This window comes from Rutilus rutilus, assembly GCF_951802725.1.
Source record: "Rutilus rutilus genome assembly, chromosome: 17".
NCBI lineage: Eukaryota > Metazoa > Chordata > Actinopteri > Cypriniformes > Leuciscidae > Rutilus > Rutilus rutilus.
Genome location: NC_140230.1, coordinates 31,065,488 through 31,091,076, shown reverse-complemented (window position 1 = coordinate 31,091,076; position 25,589 = coordinate 31,065,488). Strand labels below are relative to the sequence as shown.

The window sequence follows — 25,589 nt, the reverse complement described above, 5'->3', positions numbered from 1 at the left end:
GATTTGTTCTTTTAATCTTAACAGCTTGATGTAACCGGTTCTCATAATCTAAACAGCTTGAATTATTAAATCATACTGATCTTTAATTTGCATATTGATCTTTAATATTTCAGCTAATAATAGAGACATTGTTCGACAACGTGACATACCCGTAGAGAACTGAGCTGCATATGTTCTTTTCCTCTTAGAGATCTGTCTATTTTGATTCTGACACTGCATAATTAACACTTTGTTTAACAGATCCTTATTAAGTTCAGAGAAAAAATAAAACCTAAGAATATGCATCCAGTCTATTACAAGCTGCTGGGCTCTAAATATAGAAGCTCATTAATTATTCATGTTCCACCTGCAGGCAGTGTTTTAGCTGGTGAATGATAACGCTCCCCTCATCATGAACTTCCTTACTTTTATCAAACATCTATAAAATATTCAGCGGCCCAGGACAGCCTCTCTGGTTATTCTGTATACAGTAATATTCTAGCTCCATATTAATGTTTATATTTTACATACAGTACCTCTCAGAGGTAGTCAGGTAACCAAATATCATGTTTTACAAATTGCAAATATTGCATTAATTAAAAATGCCATTTATTTATTTAAAGAAATAAGCATTGTAAGCATTATTGGCATTGCTGTGTATATTTATAGGTCGATCATTTGATGGTCTTGATTAATTATCTGCATGAAGGCACTGAGTTGTGTAATGGTTGTTGCATAACCCAATGTTTTTCTCTGGGTAAAATAATTAAATACTGACAATAATTAAATTTTGCCAAAACAAAATGAAACCTGTACAAAATATAGCAGGGCTCGACAATACGGACTGCCTGGTGCAGCGTGAACAACACTTGGGACAACTGACGGAACATTTACTGTCCCAATCAGACCAGTGCTGCATCGTCACAAAAGTTTATCATGTGCACTTGTTTTTAAGCCTTGTCTATTTAGATATTCAATTGCAAGAAGGTGCAAAAGAGAACTCATTTTGGTTCTCGCTGTGAGTAGTTTTTTGCGCACAAATCCAAAGCGTGTGCACAGAGAGCAGTGTCAGCGCAAATATACTTAGAGTTCTCTTTCGATTCTTCTTGCTCTTGAACGGACAAATTCACACAAAATTACATCAAAATGCCCATCTTGGCAAGTATCCTAGTAAACACATTCGGTTTTGGCTTAAGTGAGCTTAAACAGTTGAGAAATAAAACGCATGTGTGTATCAGTATATTGGATTTGTGCGGCTCTTAAAGTGACAGCAGCCTAATATTCCTGCTGCGCTGCTGTCTGTTTTAATGTTAATCACACAACAAAAGACAAATAATTAAATGCAATTTTATAAATTTACTAAGGATTAATATATATTTAATTTATACAGCAGTGTTATCTTATTTCATATCTTTGTTCTGTTGTATTTATGTATTTATGTTGGCCTGTTGAATGTTAAATGGATCCAATTAATGTTCAATGAAGATGATTTGATGATGCAGGAATAAACTAGCTAGGATACTTTAATGCATGCATTTTTGAACTTTGCTCATTTAAAACATGACAGTAATCTTTTTTAATGAAAAAAGTTATATCAGTATCGAAATCGGCCAGTAGTTGTTTGTTAAAATCCAGTATCGAAATAAGCAGTTTTCCCCCAAAACACACAGTGTAAATCTTTTTCTTTTTTTTTGCATCAGCATTAGATGTATAAATACTTTATATAATTACTTTATATTTTAAATAATACTAAATTACATTATATTATATTATATTGTGTGTCAATATGATATCAGTATTTTTTTCATTTACTTTAATTCTAATGTAAATAATGAAATATATATTTTTTATTATCTAATATTTCTTTTCTCTCTCTTTTGATTTTGGGGTGAAACATGACCCTGACATGTTCTTGACAGGCTTCATGAGATTCACCCAGAAAGGTCCCCTGCCATTTGACACCAATGACAGCTCACTCAGCACTTTATCAATTTTTCACTCACACATCTTTTCGCTTGTCTATCGCTGACTGACCAAACATTCATCACAATAACACTCACATCCATCTGCGATATGTTTCAGAGCCGGGCGCAGTGCAATTCCTCACTGTGATCTTATCAAAATCCAGTTGAAAGAGGTGACCTTTTCAATTTATTGTATATGATAGGGCAGCTCATACACCAACTTTTCAAGTTTCATAATAATTATTGGGTTTAGATATACTGTGGGGTCTCGTCATCAAATAAATTCTGTCATCATTTATTTATTGTAATGCTCACTTTCTTCTGAAGAACAGAGCAGCTCTTTTCATACAGTGAAAGTAAATGAATGCCAACCAGGCTGTCAACCTTTTAAAAAAATCACCATTTCAGTAATCCGTACAGTACGTGCATTATATTCCAAGCCTTTATGTGAGGAACAGACCATCACTCCTTTGTTTAGGAAAATTGTGGAATAATTAAAACTTCCTAGTCCATTTCTTTTGTGAGATGCATCATTTCCGGGGGCCGATGTGGCATTTTGTATTCAGGCTGGATGGATGGAAGCCTCTGTGTGTGGCTGAGAGCAGGTTTAATTACCACCAGCAAACTGGATGGGATGCCAACTGGCTGCTAAGCTCATTTTTGTCAGGCAAATAATGAGGTCAGGCTGCCATGCCCTCAGTGATGGTGGGACATGAACATTCAAGAGGTGTTCAGACCGCAGTGTTGAAAGCAGGAGATTTGAGAGGTTATTAAGGTACAGTTAGACCTGAGTACAGTAATAATCACCAGTTGTTTCCAAACACCTTCCACCCCACTCCACATCTGCTATAGAGTGCTGTAGTGGTGGCTTTATTTTTGTAGGCTAACCTAGAAGTTAGCATCGCCCTGGTTCCCTCGATGAAAACCCAACCGGATTTTTCCATTGGCTTTTTTTCCATTGGATTAATTCAAACCAATAAAAGTTCCTGATTTTTACGCATTTGGTTAATAATGATAATCTTCTCAAACGAACACATGCAACTTTTATGAATTGTGAAGCCTAAATGCAATTGCCAGAAGTAAAAAGTGGTCGCACAACTTCAATGTCTCTAGCATTGAGCTTCAGTCAACTCTTTCAAATCTTTAAACATTGTCCCTGAAAGTTCGAGTTAGAATAGTTAACACAACAAGGCTGTGTTTGTGGACTATTGATTGCGATTATGTGTAATGTCCCTGACAACCTCTTAGCCACTTGTTAGTAACCACCTTTTTCTAGAACGGTATAAACGTAAAAAAAAAAAATATATATATATATGAAAAAGTGATATGAAATGAAAAATATTCATTTCATCGGAACCAGTGCTTAATTGCTAACTTGTTAATTGGCTTTGGCCTTCAAAAATATGTCATCCCTGCAGGACTCGATTAGTCAGACAAACCAGGTAGCTCCACCCCCAAACTCATGCCATTGGTTGAGTCAGAATTGTTTTGCATTCATCATTTCCTCTCACATGTACTCTGACAGTTTTGTTTGTCAGCCGCACCAGCATCACAGTTTCCTGAACCTGTTTGTTGTGGGACCTGCGTACGAGGTTCTGGACAAATATCCCAATTTTCACTGACTTCAAAGTTGAAACCGAAATGACTGAATGACTCGCTTCTCCCACAACAGCAAGTTTTCATCCGTCTCATTTGGGGTTTTGACCTCTGTCTTGTGTTCTCCTTTGGTTCTAACTTCCTGTTCTGTCACTATCAGGTGATGTGGGTATGCAACCTGTGCCGAAAACAACAAGAAATCCTCACCAAGTCAGGGGCCTGGTTCTACAGCGGCCCAGGGGACGCCCTGCCCCCGGGTGCGAGTGACCCTCGGCGCCGCCACGAAGAGGCTCCGCAGGAGAAGAAGGCCAAACTGCAGGAAGCCCCGCTGCTGTACCAGGGGCCTCCAGGGGACCGCAGCCGTGCTCCAGGACTCTTGCGCCAGGCGTCCCTCAACAACGACTCTGGTCTGAAGCCCAACGACCCTCTGAGCAACAGGTGAGTTCATGTGTTTTTAGAGTGCTACGATGTTGAAAAGTTTGAACTTGCAATTAGATGCGTTTAGAAATCATTATTCCTCAGAGCGCAGCAGCACTCTTCAAGTTATTCTTGTTACTTTTTAAGAAACTTGTTGAAATAATTTGCCCACAGTGACTGTATTTGTTAATTATATTAAGAACTTGATGGGTAAAGTTGGCCTGGTCAGGATAAACTTTGATGTTAGAATGACAAAGCTTTGTCTAAATGTTTGTCTAAAAGTCATTGTAGAAAGAAATACTGAGACAGACAGGAGATAATATGCAAGGACATTGCTAGGGTGTTCTGGGTGGTTGCTAGGTTGTTACTGAGTGGTTGCTAAGGTGTTCTAAATGGTTGCTGTGGTATACTTGGTGGTTGTTGGGCTAAGTGGTTGCTATGGTGATGCTAGGTAGTAGCTTGGTATTTCTGGGGCATAACTAGGGTGTTGCCAAGCAGTTTCTAAGGTGTTCTGGATGGTTTCTAGGACATTCCTAGGTGGATATTATGGTGGTTTGGGTCATTACTAAGAGGTTGATTGGCTGTTTTTGGGTGGTTTCTAGACATTTTTAAATGGTTGGTAGGTGTTTGTTAGGGTATTCTTGGTGGTTGCTAGACTAAGTGGTTTCAATGGTGCTGCTAGGCGCAGTTGCTTGGATTTTCTGCGCGGTTACTAGGGTGTTGCTATGCAGCTGCTAAGGTGTTCTGGGTGGTTGCTAGGACATTGCTAGGCAAGTTACCATGGTGATTTAAATAGCTGTTACGTGGCTGTTATAATTGTTTAAGTAGTTGCTAGGGTGTTTTGGGTGCTTGCCTGGCTAAGTGATTGCTATGATGCTGCTAGGCAGTTGCTTGGTTTTTGTCTGTGGTTACTTGTGGAATGTTTTAGAATGTTACTAGTAGGTGTTCTGGGTGGTTGCTAGGACATTGCTAGATGTTTGCTATGGTGGTTTGAGTAGTTGCTAGGATGCTGATAGGGTGTTTTGGGTGGTTGTTGCTTAATAGGGCATTTTAGGCAGTTGCTAGGGTGTTACTAAGGCAACAAACAAGGTTTCTAGGGCATTGCTAGTTGGTTAATGATAGATAGATAGATAGATAGATAGATAGATAGATAGAATGGTAGAACAGATAGATAGATAGATAGATAGATAGATAGATAGATAGATAGATAGATAGAACAAATGAATGTTAGATGGATGGTGAAACCTGCTCTAGAAAAAAAATGCAGGGAGTCAAAACACATTTATCAAACATTACACCTCTAATCTGCAGGGAGATGCTAGTGCACTGTGAGCAGAGAGTGTGATTCCATCTTTTCCCACATGGTGGCGGTGTCTCTCTGAGCCCTGGTATCAAATTCTCTCCCTCTTTTGCTGGGATGTCTGTATCAGCTTCACTGCTCAGGGGTCAGAGGTCAGTCCTGGAGAGATGTCTCCATAGAAACAGATGCCTGCTCCCTTGAATCCGAGGCGACCGCTGTGTGTTAGTTTGATTTTCCGTTCCTGAATACCTGTGGAGGAGAGGAATGTTGGGCATGTGCCACAGGGATGGGGCTGATCTCACCTGCTGTTAGTGTGTGTTGTGTTGACATGAGCACATTTGAATGACAAACCCTTGAAATGAAAATTGCACATTTCGACTTAATGAGTTAATATAGAGATGTACTGTCGTCACTTATTTATTGGTCTGTTTACACTTGTCAGATGTTTATTGGCAGTTTCAGCACATCTCATTGTTTTTAAGACAAGTGTCAAGTAAAAAAAAAAACATTTATGATTTTATTTGAACCGACTAGGTGAAGTACACTCAGGACATGGAAGTTAACATTTAAAAGTTTGAGGTCGGTAAGATTTTTTAAATGTTTTTATGTTCTCATTTATTTGATAAAAAATATGGTTAAAACAGTAATATTGTGAAATATTATTGCAATTTAAAGTATGTAATTTATTCCTGTGATGCAGAGCTGAATTTTTAGCAGCATTACTCCAGTCTTCAGTGTCACATGATCCTTCAGAAATCATTCTAATATGCTAATTTGCTGCTCAAGAAACATTTCTTATTATTATCAATGTTGAAAAGCAGTTGTGCTGCTTTTAAAGGCCCACTGAAGTGCCTTGAAACACGTAGCGTTATGTCATTCATATTGGCAGAAGTGATAAACTGTAAGTTTTGAACGCTTATGTCTTTTAAATGTGCATTTTGTCATTGTTTTGGAGCACACTAGCTTATAGATAACCTTAAGGCTAAAAAAACTTAAACTTTGATTTCATGGGGACTTTAATATTTTTTGTGTGGAAACCATGAAACATTCTTTTCAGGATTATTTGATGAAAAGAAAGTTCAAAAGGACAGTGTTTATTTGAAATATAAATCTTTTGTAACATCATAAATGTCTTTAGGCTACTGTCATTTTTGATTCATTTTATGTGTGCTGCATAAAAGTATCAATAAAAAAATAAGAAAACAAACAAACTGACCCCAATCTTGGGAATCCTGGGAACCAAACCCATGACCTTGGCGTAACTAGCTCAAACTCCAAAATATTTTACAATTTTAGAAATGCATCCCATGCGTCTATTCTTTACCATCAGATATTTGAACACAAGAACTTAAACTCTAGATACTCGTGCCCGTTCCTAAAGTTATTTTTTATGGTGCAATGCATGTTTTTTCCCTCCTCCCTGGCTTCTTTACCTGGCAGATGTCCGTGAAAGGCTCAGGACAGCAGGTGAGCTTTAAGCTGCTTTTTCACGGATGCCGTCTGACATTTCCTGTAGAACACGAGTGTGCTGTGAAATGTATAAAAAGCTACTGTAACAGCAGTGCTGTTCTTTTCGATCAGATCGGTTCATATAGCATGTTCTGTCACGAAAACTGTAAATGCTCATTTGCACTTTCTGTCTGAATTAACGTTACCCCCAAAAGGTTAGATGTCGAAAATGGGCCTGCCATATGGTAGCGAGGCAGCATCTGATTTGTTGTGTTGTGTAACAGAGAGTGTTATAGTTCTGTATTAGTCTTGACTTTACACAACTAAGAAACGAAAGTGAACAGCTGCTTGGAAAGTTTGTACAATAAGAGGCATTTTGTTGGTCTCTCCGCTTCCATAAATACTTATATCATTAGCTTGTTGAAGGTAAAATCTTCAAAAAACAGGTTAGTTTACCCAAAAGTAAAAAATGTAGGTGTCATTTACTCACACTAAAGCCCTTAAATCTTATTTTTGTTCACATATATTTAATTACTATGTTTGAAGATGCATTTATTAAGGACTTAGGACACTTAAAAACACAAACAGCAACATAGTGTCGGCCCAGATCCGGGCCACATCTGGTACATGTGGATTCAACGTGTGTCCAGATGTGGGCCGGATCTGTGCTGTCTGGGAATAAAGGTTCTTTATGGGCATTGATGGTTCCATGAAAAACCTTTAACATCAATGGAGCCTTTCCACTGCACAAAAGGTTCTTTATGGTGGAAAAAGGTTCTTAAGATAATAACAGAGAACAGAGATTTCTGTTTCCACCCCAAATCTCGCCATAAAAATCTAAATGGACAATTCTTATTTTTTATGGAATATTGCAGAATTTATTATATATTATTTATCTGTGCACATCCAAAAAAAAAAAACCTTTTTAAATTCACATACTCTCATAATCTTTAATCAAAATAACTTCCCCTCCCTCTTGCAGCGACATCTCTTCTCTGATGATGTTTACTGGGGCGAGGGCGGGGCAACCTGTCACTCACATGACATCGACCAATAGCAAACCACAACCATCCAATCAATTGCTGATGGACAAAATCAAGTCCCGCCCTACATTTTTTCTTGTCCGAGAAGCCATTTCACTCGGATATACGTCGCAATATGGAAGAAAAGACTATCGCAAATTTCATTTCATGCAGACTTTAAATTAAGAAATAGACACATTGTAAGATCTATAGTCACAATTACAGATATACTGTAAAGTTGCAGAAATGTCACAGAAGAAAGAAAAAAAAAATGATTCTTAATTTTGTCTATTTGCTTAGGTTTTTTATTTGCTGGAGGAATCAGAAAAATCAAGGCTTTAAACTGTAAAAACAGTCGCAAACTTCATACAAAATGAATAAAAAAAAAAACAGTTCATATAATATTTAGTTTGACCTCTCAAGGTCGACGATCAACATTTTATGAAGGTTAAGCACCAGCTCTGAGTGCCTGTGTAGAAAAATAATAATAAAAAAGACTGTTTTTTAATAATTCCAGGCCCTACTTCTGTTCAACGGGAAGTGGCAGGGGTGTTTTGGGGTTAACTGCTGTCAAAGTGGATAAGAACGGCCTGACCGTTCACCGGCAGACTGTGTTAAATAGTTTGATGCCCAGGAATAGAGCTCAGGAAATCACTGAAAAGCACTTCCATTAATCTTAAAGAATGTTTAAATTAACTCTGATTCTCCTCTCATGAAAAAGTGCTGACAGCCTATTTATATCCTGAAATAATGTGGGAAGAGCCTAATTTGTCTTGGTCTCAGAGGTGTCATTGGAGCGAAGGCTCAGACGCGGCGCGAGTGTGGGTGAAACTGCTAGATGAAACAATAATAATTACACTGGGATTCGGATTTAATTACAGCCGTTTTGTTTCTCTGGGTTTTGCGGGTTTTTGTCGCTTGTATCTCCTCCCCCTCCATCTATAAAATCCATTAGTGTTTTTATTGGAGCTAGATGCAATGTGACACCTAGGTTGAACCACATACAACAGTGGTTGTTTAGTACTGAAATTAGTTTGACAAAACGAATGAAGGGTTGGGAGCTGATCTTCTGTTGTCACTGCAAATACTGCAATATAGACAGACAGAAGCATATGGTCTTGTTTGTTCAAGAGGTCAGCACAAGTTTCACTACAAGTATGACGTAATCCACTTTCCTGCTCTCGGCTTGGCACTATGGGAGCTGATGTTGTGATATGGTGGTTTTGTCCGGAGAGAGTTATTAAGAGAATGAAAGATGCACCTGCAGGAAACCAGTATCAGCAGCGTTCTGATCTCACACCTGCTCTCTGGACCAGTCTAGACTAATGCTTTAAATGCTGATCTCTAAACAATTACTGCACTTTAGCATGGCCTATCTATCTATCTATCTATCTATCTATCTATCTATCTATCTATCTATCTATCTATCTATCTATCTATCTATCTATCTATCTATCTATCTATCTATCTATCTATCTATCTATCTATCTATCGTTCTATCGTTCTATCGTTCTATCTATCTATCTATCTATCTATCTATCGTTCTATCTATCGTTCTATCTATCGTTCTATCTATCTATCGTTCGGTCTATTACTTTGCAGTCCATTCATCCATTTTTCAGAAAAATTAAAAGTATTGTCTTTTAATATAAAATTTAAAGATTATTGTATTATATACTATATTTCATTTCTATCTATCTATCTATCTATCTATCTATCTATCTATCTATCTATCTATCTATCTATCTATCTATCTATCGTTCTATCGTTCTATCGTTCTATCTGTCGTTCTATTTATCATTCTACACACTAAAAACTCCTGGGTTATATAAACCCATAATGGGTTATTTTTGACCCAACTCCTGGGTTAAAGAGGGACCAACTAATTTATGGGTTATTTCAACCCAGAAAATTGGGTTATTCTTTTTGACCCAAATACTGGGTTAAATACCTGACCCATATGTTGGGTTTAAAAAACCCAACATCTGGGTAGAAATAACCCAAAAATTAGTTGATCCTTTTTTAACCCAGGAGTTGGGTCAAAAATAACCTAACTTGGGTTACTATCCCAGTATGCCTTATTTCAGAAAATAAAACTTTGTTTTACATTATATTACACACTTCAAGCACTTTTACATTTTTATTGCATTAAATTAAAATCTATATGAAAAAACACACACTTGGACATGTTTATTTTCCTATTTATTTTAGGTCACACTGTAATAACAATATTAGAAATAAAAAATAGAAAAATAAACTACAATTCTCTGAAGAGCCTCAAAAAAAAAAAGATTTTTGATAGTGTCCTCATCAAAGAGAAGAAATGCCTCCTCATCTATGTCTTTGTGAACCACTCACCAGACACTCTTTCATTATCAAGCTAACAAATAATCACTTTTAAGGGAATGCTGTGGCTTTTTTTTTTTACGTGGCCCAAATTGCCAGTTAACTAATGTGGTTATTTTGCAGCATTACCCATTTTGTGTGAATGACAGTCTATACTGTCCATCTTTTCTTTCATTAACAAGTGTAATGACATTAATGCAAAGGTGAATATCTGGCCCATTCTTTAATTCTCACTACTTCAGCCAGTAGAGCACTGTATAATATGATAAGCACGGCGCAGCTGGTAAACATAACTCAACTATTGTGTTGCCTCGTCGCTCTGTACTGTAGCCGCGGGTAAAGGGGGTCGCACACTGGATGAGAAGCGCAGCGCCGCGTCTAGGACAACTCGAGGTATCGCACACCGGACGCGCACTCTCTCAGTTTATGGCCGTGCAGCGCCATGTCTTTAAAATTTGAACACATTATTCTCTGAGTGTAGCCTACACACACCGGCGGCGCCATCCGGCGTCTGTCCGCAGCGCCCAGCAACGGCTCAGGACCGTGTTCAAAATCCTGCCGTGCCATTTACATAGTTTTATATTAAATTGACATTATATTTGTCTCAAATCGTTGTTGATATACAGTATATACTGACCTTACCATGTGCTGCAATATACATTTAGTTTTACATTCATTCACAGAAATGAGCTGATTGAATGAAAATTGCTGATGTTATCGGATTTATAGGTGAGATTCTCAATTCATTCAGTTAACGGACGATCTGAGGTAAACTGTTTTGACTGCAGACTTAGCAACGATTGTATTTAATTGTACAGTACAATCAGAACATAGTACAGACATTATCTTAATTTCATAATGTCCTTAAATGTAACAATATTGCTGGCCATAAACTGAGAAAGTGCGTGTCCGGTGTGCGATACCTCGAGTTGTCCTAGATGTTGTCGCGATAGCCGCGGCTACATGCCAACCACAGAATTACCACGGCTAAAGGCCTATTTATACGTCTGCGTCGAACTCACGCCGTAGCTACGTCGTAGGCTGTGTGTAGCGCGCGTACCCTTCGCCGTACCCTGACGTGCACCTCTCCAAAGGCCTCATTATACTTCTGCGTCGGACCTACGCCGGAGCCTATACGCCGTAGGCAACGTGTTGGTTTTAATTTATACTTCTGTGTTGTTGTCCGCGTTGACGCGCACCTAGGGAGCATGTGAAACCCCGAGGGAGGGGTTCTGGCAGACCAATCACAGCGCTTGTGTCCGCGTAGAATTGACGCGTTGTTACATTTTTGGAGAGGTGCACGTCAGGGTACGCGCGCTACACACAGCCTACGACGTAGCTACGGCGGCAGTTCGACGCAGAAGTATAAATAGGCCTCAAAAATGTAACAACGCGTCAACTCTGCGCGACGCAAGCGCTGTGATTGGTCTGCTAGGACCGCTCCCTCGGGTTTCACATGCTCCCTCTGCATTTGTAACTGCGCGTCAACGCGGACAACGACGCAGAAGCATAAATGAAAACCAACGCGTTGCCTACAGCATAGTGGCTCCGGTGTAGGTCCGACGCAAAAGTATAATGAGGCCTTAACGCTAGTCTCAACGTAGCAACTAAGCCATGGTAATTTTTTTAGCAACGGGGACATGGACACAGAAAAGTTTACGTTACAACAACACTGAAAATACTCTCTTACCTTGAATGAAGTTGCACCGAAGAAGCACAGCCAAAAACCAATCGAGCGCGAAGAGAAGGTTATTTCAAACGACTGTTGTGAGAAAATTCCGGGCGGGCCGAGAGAGAGAGAGAGAGAGAGAAAGCCAACCCTATAACCCAGAACATGGGTTACTCTTTGAAAAATAACCCAGAAACCCAAACAACCCAGGAGATGGGTCAACATATTAGCCCTATAACCCAGAAAATGGTTATAAAAAAATAACCCATAATTTTAACCCAACACAAATAACCCAGAAAATGGGTTTAAGAAATAAACCAGGAGTTTTATCGTTCTATCGTTCTATCTATCTATCTATCTATCTATCTATCTATCTATCTATCTATCTATCTATCTATCTATCTATCTATCTATCGTTCAGTCTATTACTTAGCAGTCCTTTCATCCATTTTTCAGAAAAATTTAATGTATTGTCTTTTAATATAAAATTGAAAGATTATTCTATTCTATACTATATTTCATTATGATCTATCTATCTATCTATCTAGTCATATAGTCAGTAATACTTCAAAATGCATGTACAATGTAAGCACATAATAGAACTATTCATTCTTGATTATACTGTTGATCATTGTGCTAATGGCTTTAAAATCTCTCTCATAATAGAGTAAATTCTAACAGCCCTGACTCCCTTTAAGATGCATGTATGAATTTTTTTTAGGTCAGAATGCATGTTAAAAAGCCCTCTTATTCCTTGTGTCCTCAGGGCAGTGCACTCAGCGTTTTCTCTTCCACTAACGCCCTTCTTCCTTCAGGTCGTCAAGTATCCACACACAATAGTTGTCTTTTAGAGCAGAGCATCTCTCCACAGAAAACCCTTAATGATGTGGGAGAAAGAAAGCCCCCTCCTCTTCCTCCTCCTCCTCCTCCCTACGCCACACGCGCTGTGATGCTGGTAGAGGATGTGTAGTGCTGCTCTGGTGCTCCTGAGAGAGAATCCTGACAGCAGCGAGCCTGTGTGTGAGCCTGGGCTCTCTAGAATCCGGACGCGACGCGCTTGCTTGCGTGCGTGCGTGCGTGCGTATGCATGGATGTTTATGTGATTAACGTTACTGTGGATAATTAGAGGCGCGAGGGATCTCCGGTGCGTTTAGGACGCGCTGCGCGTTCGCTTTCTCTCTTAAGTTCTGATCACAATGTCCGGGAGAGCCGGTGTCGGTCCGCTCTCCTCATCCAAACGCACTTTTCCTCGGGATCAGAACACATCGGGAAGTTGAATCGTGTTTATGTTGCGCTGGAGATGCGGCGCGTCCGGAGCGAGGAGCGCTGGAGGAGTTTCATCTGAGGGAAAGCGGGAATATACGCAGGATATCGGAGAGGAAGAGGGAAAATGCAGTTTGAGACATTGCGTCAGTTCTGTAGCTCGGTTTTATCTCATTTTAATGGGGCTTTCACGCCGCCGCAGAATATTCTGCAGACGGAGCTCCTGGAACAGGCGCTCAGCACCATCGGGTGAGTTTGTAACACATCACACGTGACTATATTTGCATTTCCTGAAGGAAATATCAGTGTTTGAGAGGCACGAATAGCTAGGAATTGTGTGTATGGGGCGTCTGTGAGGTCTGAGGTGGCTCTGCTTCTGAGTAAATGAAATGCCGCAGCCGTTGTCATGACACTCAGCACGCATCTTGTTTAGTGGCGGCTGTGTGAGAAAGGACCAATCAGAGTTCGCTATGCTAATAAATCCAAGAAAGATGTCCACTTGCATTTCAGTATGCGAATATTACACACATTTCATCACTGTTGTTTGCATTTTGATTGAACAGGAAAGGCTGTATCGTTACCTGATAAAATTCTGTTTTATTTTTTTTTATATGAATTTAAGTATTGTATCATTAAATTATAAGTTATAGCCTAGTTATACATATTTTTAGAGTCTATGTCTATAGCTAAGACTTAAATGATCTACAAAATTTGAGTTTGAATTGCCAAATTAATATTATTCTTCAGAGGCTCCATTAACATATTTCCACCTCTTTTTGTTTTGTCATGGTTGATTTTGTCCACAAAATGTGTTTATTTGTAATTTTGAGTGGTTATTTGTTGCAATTATGCATACATTTTTTCAAATTAATCTGGTCAGTAATTAACAAAACTTTTGGTTCTATTTGTTAGTCCTCATCTAGATTTTTTTGTTTGTTTTGTTTTTAAGATTTTGACTTTATAAAAGTTTATTAAAGTGAGCAGTTTGTGTACATCTGTTTGCTATCATTTGCATTAAATATTGAATTAGATTGTGTGTGTGTGTGTGTGTGTGTGTGTGTGTGTGTATATTAGTGCTTTCAAATTGATTAATTGCATCTTACATAAAAGTTTGTGTTTATATAATTTGTGTATACACACACATTTATGTATGCATGTGTGTGTGTGTAGGCTATGTATGTGTATATATATATATATATATACACACACACACACACATATATGTGTATATATAAATAATATACATATATAAAAAGAATAATATATATACATACACATATATTATATTATATACACATAAACTTTTATGTTAGATGCGATTAGTCACAATTAATCGATTTGACAGCGCTAATACATACATATACTGTATCAGCATCATGATCTCCACATCTCAACGGCTTTAGGATTAGTAGGGTAGTGGTCCTGTACCTCACCGTAACCATCTGAAGGACCTCTGGGCATGAGACTGAATGGTGTGTTTAATGCAGTTTAAAGTGTCGAGTGCCACCGTCTCACTCCAGGGGTCTACAACACGAGTCTCTTCCTCCGCCAGCACAAATACACACTCAGCAAATCAGCACACTAGACTTCACTCGCACCAGGGGTTCTGTGCAAGCATCTCTTTGTTCCTGTGCATTCTCACATGCCTTTGAAGCCTGTACCTCGCTTGATTGGAGAAGGCAAGGTGTGGCTGCCAACTTCTGCTGTTTTGCTGAATTGCACCGGCTGCATTTTAGAGAATCGTCACACTGAGACATTTAGATGATGATGTGTTCTTTATAGAAAGAGTTTTAAGTGGTTATTCCAAATTGTGTTTTCGTGGTAAACATCAGGCAAATGGCTCAAGGTAATATCATCAAAACGGCGTGAATCGTGGCTCACTCTGGTCAAAGTCTTCTCTCAGGAAATGGTTACTTCCCTATGCCGACCCATTATTAACAAACAGAGCTGTCTGCCAAAACCAGAGCGGATGTAAAAAAAAAAAAAAACACCTTACAGTGAAAAAACATACAGTAACAAAATGTGATTGGTACACACTGGTCCAATCAAGAGGTTGCAGGTCTTCATTGGTTTAATTAAAACCTGTATCTTGTCAATACGTGTTCGACTTAATGCTGCGCAGCGCAGATGACATCCTCGCGATCCTTGATGTTATATGTCAAACGGTCTGCACATCACGTTGGCTTTTTTAATTTGGTGTGAGATTTACTTGGGCAGCGTGAGAAAGAGCCTGAAAGATGTCTCACACCAAATGCACGAGAGTTGGCAACCCTGCATAACCACTAATGCCTACGGTAGTGATCAAAATAGAGTAACTTGGTGCTTCAAACAACGTTTGTATCGATTACATTATTACGTCACCAGGTGGCGACAAGCGAATGTTAAAAATGCATTTGTCATTGAATCATTCATTCAAGAGATTTGTTCAAAAACACTGATTCGTCCAGTCATTGAATCATTCATTAAAGTGTGTGCAGTAATTCATATTTTGTCAGAACATCTAGCAAATTACATGTTATTTTGTTTAGTTGTATATGTTCAGAATCGTGGGAGAATCCTGATCTCTGTTTGAAACAAAAAAAAATGTGTGATTCTTAATTTATCCAGAATTGTGCAGCTCTATTCTGAGTATATTATTTATATTCCGAATATAAATTACATTTGCATAATTGTTAAAATGTCATTTTTTCCCTCAGCAATTTTTGAGTTGCACAAAAACATGGTAATTTCACTTCAAAATGCAAAGAAAAAAGAATCATTATGATTTTATGACATTTTATTTTCATAACAATTAAGCATCCAAATTTGCAGATTTAGTTGAAAATAATTGAAAATATGAAAATAATGACAGCATGTGGGGGAAAAAAACCTAATGGCTCATATATAGGTTTCATATTTCATCTTGCAAATTATGATTCTTTTTTTTTCTTCTTTTTTTTAGATTTATGCAGTAATACATTAATCGCTTTTTATAGTCTTATTAGTCTTCATTTATTTAATGCGTTAACCACGTTTTTTATAGGTTGCATAAAAACATCAATTTGTAGCTCATTTGCAAAATGATATTACTTCATAATAATGCTTCATAATAATACTTCATACTTGAGTCTTGCACGTGCTTCACGACACTGTCAGAGTGAAATGTCCAGTGAGTGGTGCTAAATCCACGTTCACTTTTATCAGAAACAGATGAACGTGAATATGGCAACATTTTATTACCTTGCCTGTTGTACAGACAATAGTATTTTTCACAGTTCTTTCTTTTAATTGAAGATGCAGCCTGTGCTATATGACCATGTTGTGTATCATTTGGCTTAATACATTTTGGTCGCTGCAGAGAAAGAGCGAGCGATAGAAAGATACAGGGGGAGAACAGGAGAGATAAATCACAATTGAAGTTTCTCTTAGATGGAATATCCCTTCCCACTAGCCCGGTGCTCTGTGAGGCTGGGTCGCCATGGCAACATTGTTTGATCAATGCTGTGGGTGATGTGTGAGACAGGAAGACCTGCAGGGGAGACAGAGAGAGAGAGAGAGAGAGAGAGAGGGATGTCCCCCGCACAGAGAGACAGAGAGAGAACAGCAGGATTATTGTGAGTTTATTCATGAGGATTCTGTAAACGCCGTCTGAGATTACTTGTCAAATGACGCAGATGAGGTGAATGAATGAAGTTTCCAGTGTCAGAGCAGAGCTTTATGAGCAGTTTGAGTTTTAAAGCAATGATAAAGAGATAGTTCACTCAGAAATGAAAATTATGTCATAATTTACTCACTCTCATGTCGTTCCAAACCTGTGTGACTTTCTTTCTTCTGTGGAGCACAAAAGAAGATACTTGATGAAATGCCTCAAGCTGCGTCCGAAATCGCATACTTCCCTACTGTATTGTATGCCAACAGAATAGTATGTCTGAATGCATTCGAAAAACAGTGGGCGAAAAAGTCCCCGGATGACCTACTACTACTGGTGCGCATTCGATGGACACTTTACTATCCCATGAGGCCACGGGAGAGGATTTATGAATGGTAGTGGATTGGCGCAGCTGATGCTGGTCGGTCACTTGACAGTAACAACATGGCAGATGTAGTAGGTCTGAATTTCATTCATACTATATAGAACATACTTTTTTAACGCTCGCGGAGTAAGTTCAAATTCAAGACAGTATGCGATTTTGGACACAGGGTCAGGGTTTTTCGTACATACTGTACGATGGATATTAGTGAATAAATGGAGGATAAATGGGGACTGCTGCTCAGATGTTTCTCCTGAGACAAAATCCCCTCCAATCTCTTGTTTCCTCTCAATTCAAAAGAGATCTCTACAGTGTCTCAAACTGTGCTCAGATTTGCCAAGATTTCAAAGTCTGCTGGCAAAATTCAGAGATACCAGTATGAACTCAAACATTTCTGATTAAATTCTTCCAAGGTAAATGATCTGAGCTGCTATTCACATTCATTGTATAGCTCTGTCCACTTTCTGTATGTCAGCTGTTTTCATTTTTCATCAGGAATTTCTGGAGAAACATCGTAGGTGATGCTTCAAGGAAACTCAAATGATCTCCCTGATCCACATTAGAGTAACCTCTTGCCTCTGCTGTTAAAGGCACAATATGTAACTTTTTTGCTTTAAAAATAGCACAAATCACTATATCTATGTTATATATATTTTTTAGTTGTGTACTTACATTATCCCGACTGTTTCCAACAACTTTCAAACCAGGAGAAATTTGTAATTTAATTCGAAGACATTTCCCGTTTCTTTATTTCCGTTTTGTCGCCGTCAATGTCGTCATATCCGCGTTGTCCCTGGTTTCCGCTGGTACTGCCATAGCAACCAGAGCCCTCTGATAGTAACCAAGACGACAGACGCGGACAACTGTGTAGTTCGCAATGTCTATTTGCACGCTGTTGTTGTTTCGTTCAAACATTATGGACCATGGCAAGCAGACTTTGGATAAAAAAGGAGAACTAAAACGAGAATCAATATCAGCGCGGTGTTTTCGAGATGCCGAGAGCTCCCATAGACAGTATATAAACAAGAGCTCCACGTCCGAGACTTCGACCGCTCCTACATGTACTTTATTAAACAGGTGAGCACATTTACATAAAACTAATCAATGTTATATAGCAGGGATGGAAATGAACTTTTTTGTCCACCGGCCACTGTGGCTGGTGGATTTCAAAATCTACCAGCCACTCAATGTTTTTACCAGCCACTTTCTTGTTTTTAACCGACAATGTGTAACTGCATGTGAAAATTAATACTACAAGATCTACAATAGGCTACTTAAGCAGTTTATTTAATCTCAAGTCTCAATGAAATACTGACATTTTCTCTTTCTCTCTTATAGCTATATATTTATCTTTTTTTACCTGGATGTGGCATTTGAATGATTCGTGGTCTTTTATGGCTTCCAGTTTTAGGTTTTTAGTCCCAACAATGAAACTATGGCTGGGCGATATGGACCAAAAGTCATATCCCGATTATTTAGACTGAATATCGATATACGATATCCCAATATTTTTTCCGCAAAGTGAGAGCAAATGTTCAGTCAAAGTCAAAGCCAAATATGACATGTCACAAGTAGTTTTATTGAAACCGGCTATTTCCACACACACAAGTACTGTCCCCCTTTACTTAACATGAATTGTAAGAATATGACTAATAGTAAAGACTAGTACTAATAAATAAACATTAGGCCTATGCGAAAGCTATTAAATAGCAGTCCCAAACTAGTTTTTGTTAATACAATGTTGGTATGAGCCACTACAGTCATTTAAAAATATAAAAAATAACACAAAGAAAAAAAAAGTGGCATTTTGGGGTTAATATGGAAACGACAGTTACCATGGTGAATACACAATATTAACAATAACTGTTAATGAACCATGGAAACTGCTCCTGGTGAATAGTATGAAAATCATCCCTGCATTACTTTTATTTTGTGTAATTTACAACGTAACGGCGTTGCATGCTCGTAGTTTATTTTGCACTTTATATACAGTGAGGCGATACACAGCGCGCGCCGCCATTTGCGCGTGCAATTGAAGAGTGTTCGCTACGAGAACAGGATAACGGCTGACGTGACAGGACAAGAAAGTCCGTTTTTCTGAGGTGAAAGACTTTATTTCAGCGTACACTTATGTCCTCTAAAAGTGTCCGCCGTCTGTGTGAAACAGTATATTTTTATTTACCCGCCACGGTGGCCGGTAGGTGAAGCGAGTTTACCCGCCACAACACAAAATCACCCGCATTTGGCTGGTGGCGGGTGCTAATTTCCATCCCTGTTATATAGTTCAACAATGATAAAATGTTAGAATATGATCTGTATGTTATTCTAATGTTGATCTAGCTTACTGCTAGTCTCATATAGACAAACTAACACATACATTTCAACACATTTAAATGCAGTTTAGTGTGATAGTGTAATGTTAGACCAAGTGAAACAGCGCTGCGTTACCTCACAAGTTTAATTTGTCTAATAAACTGACCTGTGAGTTGTAATTCTGCACTTGCGTGTAGTTCGGTAGAATGAAATGTCCATATTCCTTTTATATCCGCGGGACTCGCGTCGCGTGTGGAGCTGATAGCTGTCTCTTAGCAATCCCGACCTGCTTCATATCACAGTCATGATAAAAACATCGATGTATTCACTCATCCATAAACATTATTAGATCGGTCGGCTTGACGTTGACGACAAGATCCATAATTCTTAGCAAATGTTGCGTCATCAAACTACGCCTTTGTTATTGTAAGAGGTTAGCGACCCCTAGCGGCGGAAAAATTCCATACTGGGTTACGGTTAACGTTTAAAGTTGGCATGAAATGGAAATTACGATATTCCCTATTGTGATGTATATGCGAGTGAAACGGAAAAGAAAAAAATATATGGTGGGACTTTTTGGGGAATCTTACTCTCTAGACTTTGTAGCAGATTTGGAAATATGACTATTCCAAAACATCAATCTTTCATAGCTTGCTGAAGTTCATTCTTGTTGTTTTTACCACTGTAGCTTTGTGATCCCATGACCCCGTTTTTGTGACGTCCCACAAAGGTCAAACTCTGACCTCCGAAATGTTCATTTATCATGTGAAGCACCCTAAATATCCAGCCCTGGGTATTGACTTTTAAAGTGCTTCTTATCTGTGATACTACTTCAGACAACTAATAACACTAACGGCCGAATTAGTTCATATTTACCCAAAATTCAATTTCATTATCAAATACAGGATTGATTGTTGTTGTTATCCAATGGACGATTGTAATTTCGGTTGACAGGATCCTTCTTCCAGTCCGTTTGCAATTTATGTGATTGTACAACATGTTTTTAACATTGATAATAATAAGAAATGTTCCTTGAGTAGCAAATCAGCATATTAGAATAATTTCTGAAGGATCATGTGACTGAAGACTGGAGTCTTCAGTATGGGCGAGTGAAACGGCTTCTTGAACAAGAAGAAATATGAGGGTGAGACTTGGTTTTGTCCATTGGGATTTGATTGGATTTAGCTATTACTGTGATCTCATGTGAGTGACAGGTTGTCCCAATGTCCCACCCTCGCGCCAGTAAACGCATCATCAGAGAACCGAAGAGATGGTGTTGAATGTGGGAGGGAAAGTTATTTTAATAAAGATCATAAGGGCACATTCATTTAAAAATAAAAAAGATAATATGCATGGATAAATCATTTATAATAAACACTGCAATATTCCATGAAAAAATAAGATTTGTCCATTTTGATTACATATTCACTTTAAACACTCTTTGCAGGACGTCCTATGAAGAGATCTTCAGCACCTGAGGGTGGAGAGGAGTAGTTTCTAGCTTGAGGAAGAGCTCTCTGCCATTAGTATGTTCCACAAACAAACTCCCATCATCCTTTCAGGGAATCAGTTGCGCTTTCTGAGCATGAAAGAGAGCAGATGTCCTTATCCCACATATCACACACTCTGTGTTGAGAAAGACCAGCTCTTCTTTCTGTCTGTCTCTCCCTCTGCTCTCGCTGGATTGATGTTATGAAGCTGTTTGTTACTGATGGTCCCAGCCATATATAGAGCATGTGTTCCTCCACCTGTCACGAGATGTTCTGCGCGGTTATCAGTCACATATCAGTCTCTCTTCCCAAAGCGGTTTTGTCACAGTAGTATCTCTGAATTTCATGCAATGAATACGAAAGCTAAAGTAACGTTTTGAAACACAATTTGTGTTTATAATTCATTCTTAAAGAGTGACAAACCAGTTGCCATTATAATCATTTAGTCTTGGTTGGATTTGATGATAAATACTTGAGTTCATATTGAGATCTCTGACTTTTGTTGCAGGCTTTGGTATCTTGCTAAATCTGAGCATAATTTGAGATATTTCTGATTATGGAGGACTTTTATATAGGAGGAAAATCTTAAAGTTCACCCAAAAATTTTAATTCTGTTATCATTTACTCACTCTCAAGTTGTTTCAAACCTGTATGAGTTTGTTTCCTCTGCTGAACACAAAAGAAGATATTTTGAAGAATGTTGGTAACCAAACAGTTGATGGGCCCCATTGACTTCTATAGTATTTTCCCCCCTCCATACTATAGAAGTCAATGGGGCCCATCAATTGTTTGGTTCCCCATATTCTTCAAAATAGTTATTGTACCATTCAAAAGTGATTTATTTGATCAAAAGTACAGTAATACTTTTAAACAGTAATTCTGAGCATGAAAGAGAGCAGATCATCCTTATCCCACATATCACACACTCTGTGTTGAGAAAGACCAGCTCTTCTTTCTGTCTGTCTCTCCCTCTGCTCTCGCTGGATTGATGTTATGAAGCTGTTTGTTACTGATGGTCCCAGCCATATATAGAGCATGTGTTCCTCCACCTGTCACGAGATGTTCTGCGCGGTTATCAGTCACATATCAGTCTCTCTTCCCAAAGCGGTTTTGTCACAGTATTATCTCTGAATTTCATGCAATGAATACGAAAGCTAAAGTAACGTTTTGAAACCCCATTGACTTCTATAGTATTTCCCCCCCGCCATACTATAGAAGTCAATGGGGCCCATCAATTGTTTGGTTCCCCATATTCTTCAAAATATATTATTTGAGTTATTGTACCATTCAAAAAAGATTTATTTGGTCAAAAGTACAGTAATACTTTTAAACAGTAATTTATTCCTGTGATGCAAAGCTGAATTTCCAGCATCATTACTCCAGTCTTCTGTCACATGATCCTTCATAAATCATTCTAATATGCTGATTTGCTGCTCAAGAAACATTTCTTATTATTTTCAAAGTTAAAAACAGTTGTGTTACTTAATATTTTTGGGTAAACTCTGATACTTTTTATAAGAATTCTTTGATAAACAAAGTTCAAAAGACCAGCTTAAAATATTTTGTAACATTATACATGTCTTACTGTCAATTATTAAGTTCTTTAAAAAAAGGTCTTACTGACCTCAAACGTTTGAACAGTAGTGTATCTCATTGCATTTTTCTCTCTAGACTTTGTAGCAGATTTGGAAATATGACTATTCCAAAACCTCAAACTTTAATAGGTTGCTGACGTTCATTCTTGTTGTTTTTACCACTGTAGCTTTGTGATCCCATGACCCCGTTGTGTGACGTCCCACGAAGGTCAAACTCTGACCTCTGAAATGTTCATTTATCATGTGAAGCACCCTAAATATCCAGCCCTGGGTATTGATTTTTAAAGAGCTTCTTATCTGTGAGACTACTTCAGACAACTAATAACACTAACGGCCAAATTAGTTCATATTTACCCAGAATCCAATTTCATTATGACAAGATTTATTGTTGTTGTTATCCAATGGACGAGTTTAATTTCGGTTCCAGTCCGTTTGAAATGTATGAGATTGTACAATAGAACATCTTTGCATATCACCATTTTTGAGTAATTGTTAGATAGTAGATTGTTAGATAATTGTTACGAGGTTAGATAATGTTGTTTAGATACACTGTTGGACAAAAATATTATGCAGCAAAAACTGTTTTTAACATAGATAATAAATTATAAATGTTTCTTGAGCAGCAATTCAGCATATTAGAATGATTTCTGAAGGATCATGTGACACTGAAGACTGGAGTAATGATGCTGAAAAATGATGCAACACAGGAATAAATTACACTTTTATAATATATTCAAATAGAAAACTGATATTTTAAATTGTAACAATATTCCACATATTACTGTATTTTGATCAAATAAATGTAGCCTTAGTGAGAATAAGAATATAATAAAAAAACGTAATTATTCCATTCTTTTGATAAGTAGAGTGTACGAGTGTGTGCTCTGCTTATATATGAAAAAGAGATCATAACAGCTGTACAAAAGAATAATTCTATCTATTTAAAGTAGTTTTAGAATGTTTTGATTGCTAATGCTAGCACTGTTTCGTGTTGACTACCCATCTACATGTGTCAGTAGAATGAGGCTCATTATCTGAGTGTTTTGCAGACATGGGAGTGTGTGCGCCGTATGGCTGCCAGGCACGTGCCGTCACAGATGGGTTAGTGTGCGATTGCGGTGGGTGAATGAGATCGGCCTCGGAAGGGCGCGGATGCCGGGTGATCGCGGTTTAGCATTGATAGCTGTTCTCTTCTGTTTCTCATTTTCTTCTCTGTGGTCAGAGTCCATTACTGAGAGCCTGTGTAATATGTGTTTACTCATGTCATTGGGTTTCAGGAGAGATTTTATCTCCCAGGATGCTGGAAGCCACGCTGCAGAAGAACATGAAGCTTTTTGTCTTTTACTAAGAGAAATCATCCCAGAGAGTTTTGCTTAGCTTTTTCCATGCAACGTTAATGTAATGCCTCAGGTAACCCGTGGGTACACTTGGTTGTTGCTTAGACACTCGGCTGTTTGCAGTGGCAATGGAGGAACTCAAGGACGTTTTAAAATCAGTAGATAAGGTTAGTCAGCGATAACCGTACGTCACAAACGTCTCAGAGCTCGGTTTCCCAAAAGCTCTCGATCTGCCATCCTATTGCCATTAGGGCCAAATGATGCCAGAGCCTTTTGTCATGCAAAACCTGTAAAATAGATTTTTTTTCAAAGGTTTTTCTAGGTAGTTAGGAAAAGTAGGCAGTACTGAGCCAGTAAAAATGCTGTTAAGTTAGTAGTGTTGCTACATTTTGTGTTTAAAGTCACTCACGTAGCTGTGATGGACACCTGGGTCTGGTAACTCTGGGTCTTCTCTCTTCCTCTAATGGGTTTGTTTTCCGCCCCATGCACTCTCAATCGTGTCAGACTGAAGTGATGTTGAGTGAATCAGAGAGCAGAGCTGACGTAGCATCTCGTAAGCTCATATAGTAAGTGAGTGAGTGTGTGTGTGTGTGTGTGTGTGTGTGTGTGTGTGTGTCTGTGTTGATGGAGCAGATGGGAAGAGTCAGGCCGCAGCCACGCATGGTTTCCTGGCCTGGGGTGATGTAGCAGGGACCTCAAGCCTCTATAAATACGTCTCCCAATGAGACCACCAGCTGGGACGGCCATGTCTATGGTACCCGTTGTCAATCTGCTAGTGCAAAGAGTCCAGAGATTTTTAGACATGTGCTTATTAACCTTACAAATTTTCACCATGATAACACACAGTAGTTTTCCGCCATTGTTATTAGTGATGCAAAAATATTTTGACTGAAACTGAGAATTCTGGAGCCACTGAGTCAAACCAAACTGTTTATTTGAATTTTATAAATCTTATAAATTATGTATTTCAAGATTTTCAAGAGATTACAGGTACAATATGTAAGAATTTTGTATCAAAATATCCAAAAACCACTTGCACAGTGTTATATATTTCTTTCAATTGTGTGCTTACATTATCCTAAATGTTTCCAAGAATTTGTCAATTCAGAGAAATTCACAATTTTAAATAGTGCCGTCCCTTGCCGCCTATCAGTAACGTAATATCCGCGTAGACCGAATGAAACAGCGCTGCGTTACCTCACAAGTTTAATTCGTCAAATAAAGTGACCCATATGAGTCGTAATTCAGTGTGTAGTTCGGTAGAATGAAATGTCCTTTATATCCGCGGGACTCGCGTGTGGCGCTGATATCTGTCTCTCATTAGCAATCACACCTTGCTTCATACCACAGTCATGTTAAAAAACATCAATGTATTCACTCATCCATAAACATTTTTAGATCCATCGGCATGACGACAAGTTCCATGATTCCGCTTATTCACTGCGTTATCCCTAGCGGCGAAAAAATGACATATTGTAGCTTTAATTGCCATGATTTTACAATGAAGGTTCCAAAAATGTATAAAATGTTTAAAAAGTATTGTTGATCAGTGTTATTTATACTATTGTAGTATTTATTTATTTGTATATTTGCACTTTTCAATTTAAGTTTTAGCAATTTTGCTTTGTACTTTTGTCATTTTTTATTAGTAAAAAAAAAAATCTATTTAAATATTTCTGATTCATTTTTAATTTTAGTTTTAATACACATCAAACATTTTATTTCAGTTTATTTGTGTAATTTTTGTTTTTTATAATCTATATATTTTATTGTATTTTGTCTTAATTTTGTAGAAATATTGACCTCAATATTAATTATTTATCTTGCCAAATATTACAC

At 38.2% G+C, this 25,589-nt stretch overlaps 1 protein-coding gene across 6 annotated transcripts in view; it reads left to right on the top strand.

Moving 5' to 3' along the window:
* rims2a (regulating synaptic membrane exocytosis 2a) overlaps nucleotides 1-25,589 on the top strand; it is a gene marked incomplete at its 3' end in the record, with an annotated part of 189,910 nt that overhangs the window by 41,161 nt on the left and 123,160 nt on the right. For 4 of the 6 annotated variants that reach the window (XM_084385430.1, XM_084385426.1, XM_084385425.1 and 1 more), the window contains one exon: nucleotides 3,700-3,977. In XM_084385430.1, the coding sequence (XP_084241556.1) occupies nucleotides 3,700-3,977 (278 nt within the window). Of the gene's footprint in view, nucleotides 1-3,699; nucleotides 3,978-12,739; nucleotides 13,255-25,589 lie in introns of those variants that run through there. The other 2 variants (XM_084385431.1, XM_084385432.1) reach the window with 2 other exon arrangements.